This window comes from Colobus angolensis, unplaced genomic scaffold (genome assembly GCF_000951035.1).
Source record: "Colobus angolensis palliatus isolate OR3802 unplaced genomic scaffold, Cang.pa_1.0 Scaffold3, whole genome shotgun sequence".
NCBI lineage: Eukaryota > Metazoa > Chordata > Mammalia > Primates > Cercopithecidae > Colobus > Colobus angolensis.
Genome location: NW_012116265.1, coordinates 29905661 through 29910222, shown reverse-complemented (window position 1 = coordinate 29910222; position 4562 = coordinate 29905661). Strand labels below are relative to the sequence as shown.

The 4562-nt window shown below is 45.6% G+C and overlaps 1 protein-coding gene across 1 annotated transcript in view; it reads left to right on the top strand.

The window, feature by feature from the left end:
* The window catches only part of PPP1R36 (protein phosphatase 1, regulatory subunit 36), a 55860-nt gene that overhangs the window by 47000 nt on the left and 4298 nt on the right, over positions 1 to 4562 (top strand). Inside the window, exons 9-11 of the mRNA XM_011949770.1 lie at positions 2680 to 2722; positions 3037 to 3215; positions 3950 to 4141. Coding sequence (XP_011805160.1) covers positions 2680 to 2722; positions 3037 to 3215; positions 3950 to 4141 — 414 coding nt within the window. The remainder of the gene's footprint in view (positions 1 to 2679; positions 2723 to 3036; positions 3216 to 3949; positions 4142 to 4562) is intronic.

Below are 4562 nucleotides of genomic sequence, written 5' to 3'. Positions count from 1 at the left end.
TGTATTTTTAGTAGAGATGGGGTTTCTCCATGTTGGTCAGGCTGGTCTCGAACTCCTGACCTCAGGTGATCCACCTGCCTCGGCCTCCCAAAGTGCTGGGATTAAGGCGTAAGCCACTGCGCCCAGCCTTACCTTCCCTTCTAATGTCTAAAAAAAGAACCCAGAAAGAAAAGGAAAGAAAGTGTGTTTCCTGGGCAATCACTCTCATTTCAAAACCGTGCTAAGATGGTGCTGGTTTGCCTTGTGCTGATGTGAGCTCTGCTCTAGATTTCCCAGAAAGCAAGCTGACTTTATTCCCAAAACAGACTTTGGCTGGTTTTCTTGCTTCAGCTTGGCAGGTGTTCATGGTCTCTGGTTTCAGCTGGCAGAAGATTTACAGTTGGTTACGGAAGAGGAGCTTTGAAAGGGCAGAAATTTCACATCAGCACACCCCTCAGGTGGAGGCCTCAGGTGGCACAGAAAAGAAATGCTGAGGGTTGCTCCGAAAAGTTTCCGCTGAGCTCTGTTGTTCAATATGTTTCTCTGCAAACTATTTTAAAGAAAAAAGCTTATTCTCCTCACATTCCAGTTATGAGGACAGATGTGAGGCCTGATTTTTAGTACAGGATCTGCCCCTAATTAAATATATGTCTTTGGACTTACGTCTCAACTTCAGTTTCCTCAGTTGAGAATTGGGAATAATAATGTTGACTATAACATAGGGATGTTATGAAGACCAGATATGATAACACATGTAAAGGGCTTAGCATGATGCGGGATGTTATGAAAACTAGATATGATCATACATGTAAAGGGCTTAGCGCGCTACCCAGCACATACTCCATACTTAGTCCATGTTCACTGTAATTGCTATTGCCGCAGTTCTTTACTGAAGACTTGCACATGAAGAAACCAATATCTAATGAAGACAGTCTGTAGGAGGGGAGGGGCAGGCCCCAGTAACCACCTCTTCGGCCTCATCCCCCAAGTGAAGGGCTAGTTTGGGCCCATTCAGACCAAGAAGTCCTTGTGAGAAGGCCGAAGGTCCTGTGAGGTTTAGGTCATCTTTCCCAGACTGTGGGAGTTCAGGATGGTTCTGGAGAGCCTGGTACCAAGGCCAATCCTCAGAGTCACAGCTCAGGTCGGGCACCTTGGCTCATGCCTGTAATCCCAGCACTTTGGGACGGTGAGATGGGTGGATAGCTTGAGCTCAGGAGTTCGAGACCAGCCTGGCCAACATGTGAAACCCCGTCTCTACAAAAAATACAAAAACTAGCTGGTCATGGTGGCGTGTGCCTTAGTCCCAGCTACTTGGGAGGCTGAGGTGGGAGGATCACCTGAGGCTGGGGAGGTCAGGGCTGCCGTGAGCCATGATCATGCCACTGTGCTTCAGCCTGAGTGACAGAGTGAGACCCTGTATCAAAGAAAAAAAAAATAGCTAGTGTGGTGGTGTATACCTGTGGTCCCAGCTTCTTGGGAGGCTGAGGTGGGTACCAGGCTCTCCAGAACCATCCTGAACTCCTACAGTCTGGTGGGAGGATTGGCAGGTGGGAGGACTGCTTGAGCCCAAAAGGTTGAGGCTGTAGTGAGCTATGATCACACTACCGCACTTCAGCTCTGTCTTAAAAAAGAAGCAAAACCAGGATCAGCCTTGAAACGTCCAGGGTCTGGCCTTGGCCGCTGTGACTGATCAAGTGACTGCAGATGCATAGCCCCCTCAATCAACTCTCAAGGGCTCCCCAGACCAGGTCTGGTTTCCTAATGCTGGGAGTCAGAATCAGAATTGTTAGGAGGGGAGGCCATGTTCACTAATTGTGCCCATGCCAGTTTAGTATTTTTTTTTTTTCTTTTTGAGATGGAGTCTTGCTCTGTCACTCAGGCTGGGATGCAGTGGCACAATCTCGTCTTACTGCAACTTCTGCCTCCTAGGTTCAAGCAATTCTCCTGCCTCAGCCTCCCAAGTAGCTGGGATTAGAGGTGCTCGCCACCACACCCAGCCAATTTTTGTATTTTTAGTAAAGACGAGGTATCACCATGTTGGCCAGGCTGGTCTCAAACTCCTGGCCTTAAGTGATCCTCCCACTTCGGCCTCCCAAAGTGCTGAGATTACAGGCATGAGCCACTGCGCCTGGCCAAGTATAGTATTCTTAACATTGAATTTGTGTTCCAAGGACTCCTGCTAAGAAAGAAGACTCAGGTTTGCCCATGCTCATCAAAAGGAGGAGCACACTACTGTTCTCAGTCTATTGGTTGTTTTGGCATAGATCTTTGTGGATTTTGTTTCTGTTTCTTTTTGTACCCAATAGCCATAACTATTGTTTGCTAATTATTTTCCTTTTCTTTATTGCAGCCTTACCTTCTAGTTCTCTGCTTCCTCTTTATCACCTTTCCACTCTCCTTACCTCCCCAACACTCAAATTACTAGAAGTCTTTGGAAGAATACATTTCCTCACTGGTTTGTTTACCCCAAATTTATATCGATTAACTTTTTACCATTCTAGGGATTTTGATCTGGGTAACATAGGAAGTTGAAGAAGAAAGTATTGAGACTCTTTATCCAGGCCTTTTGATAGCATTTGTGTAGCTGAAAATAATCTTGGGGCCAAGACAATGACCCTAACTTTAGAGGAAGATAAGGACTAGGTCCCTGAAAGATTGAACTTCCCTCTCAACCTATAGTTGTGACTTGTTATGTTACAGGGAGAAAATATCAGATACACAGAAAGACTGGAAGTTCTTTGAGGTAAGTCACTTATGTTTTGGTGCTTTTTGATATGAAACAATTTATACCAACAACCAATGACGATTTGTCAGACACTTATTTTTAGCGATTATCCTTTCTAAAAAGGATGCTAACAAGCTATGTGCTATACCTTAAATTGTTGGTCTGATTTTCCTCGTGCAAAAGTGAGTACATGTGTAATTTTGCACAGTGTTCAGGGATATTGGGAAATTGGGTCATCTGGGTTTGTGTCTGCTTAGCTGTGTTATACAGACAGGTGGGAGTTTTCCATTTCACAGCTGAGGATTGTGATTCTTGTCTATTTTTTGTTGTAGTCCTTTTACACTTTCTGTACATACGTGGCTTGGATTGTCTTTCGACGTCAACACTTGACAGAGATTGAAGAAGAAGTAGGGAGACTCTTTCGTACCAATATGTTCAACATTCCTCGCAGGAGGCGTGAAGATGAGGAATCAGGAGGGGAAAAGAAACGCATGACTTTTGTTCAGTTCAGGTATGACCTTTTGACTTTCCTATGCTCAAGGATATTTCTTTTCTTCCTTTCTTCCTTTCCTTTCTTTTCTTTTCTTTTTTCTCCTCTATTTTATTTTATTTTATTTTTTTGAGACAGAATCTTGCTCTGTTGCCAAGGCTGGAGTGCAGTGGCACAAGCTTGGCTCACTGCAACCTCCAACTCCTGGTTCAAGCAATTCTCCTGTCTCAGCCTCCTGAGTAGCTGGTATTACAGACATGCCCCACCACGCCTGGCTAATTTTTTGTGTTTTTAGTAGAGACGGAGTTTCACCATGTTGGTCAAGCTAGTCTTGAACTCCTAACCTCAGGTGATTCACATGCCTCAGCCTCCCAAAGTGCTGGGATTACAGGTGTGAGCCACTGCGCCCGGCCTCCTCTTCTTTTTTTCAGACAGCATCTCATTCCATCACCCACGCTGGAAGGCAGTGGCATGATCATAGTTCACTGCAGCCTCAACCTTCTAGGCTCAAGTGATCCTCCTATAGCTAGGACTGTGGGCATGCTGTCTCGCCTGGCTAATTTTTTAAATTTTTTGTAGAGATGGGGGTCTTGCTATGTTGCCCTGGCTGGTCTCGAACTCCTGGGCTTAAGTGATCCTCCCATCTTGACCTCCGAAAGGGTTGGGATTACAGGCATGAGCCACTGCACTTGGCCTCAAGAACATTTCTAGAAAACAGGGTTGTATGACCTAAATGTCACCTTCCTCCCCGACAGAAGAATGATGGCAAAACGCCCAGCAATTAAAAAAGCCATCAACATGCGTTCTCCAGTCATGTCTACTCTGCTGCCATCTCTCAGAGAAAAAGCTCAAAACGTCTTTGAGAAAAAGTATCATCAAGTAGACGTCAGGTTCCCAGCTGAGATGCAAAAGCATGTGGGAACTCTGGACTCTGTGCCCATGCCAGTGTAAGTGGCTTGGCAAGAGAAACAGTGCCTTGAGGTGGCATCCTAGGTGGAGCTGGAAGGGGCAGGGGCCCTCTGCCAGGGAACTGAGCCATGATGACAGCCCCCGTTTTCTTACTTTTGCCCTGCTGCCCTTCTAGTTTCCTTTCTAGAGAATCTTGAGGTACACCCATCTAGACCAGAAAAAAAATTGCTAGAAAGTGGTGCTAGACTCCAAATAGTTCTAGTTTCGAGGAGTGAGTAACTGATTTATTTATTTATTATTATTATTATTATTATTTTTTGAGACAGAGTCCCTCTCTTGTTGCCCAGGCTGGAGTGCAGTGATGCAATCTCGACTCACTTCAACCTCTGCCTCCCGAATTCAAGTGATTCTCCTGCCTCAGCCTCCTGAGTAGCTGGGATTACAGTTATACGCCACCAC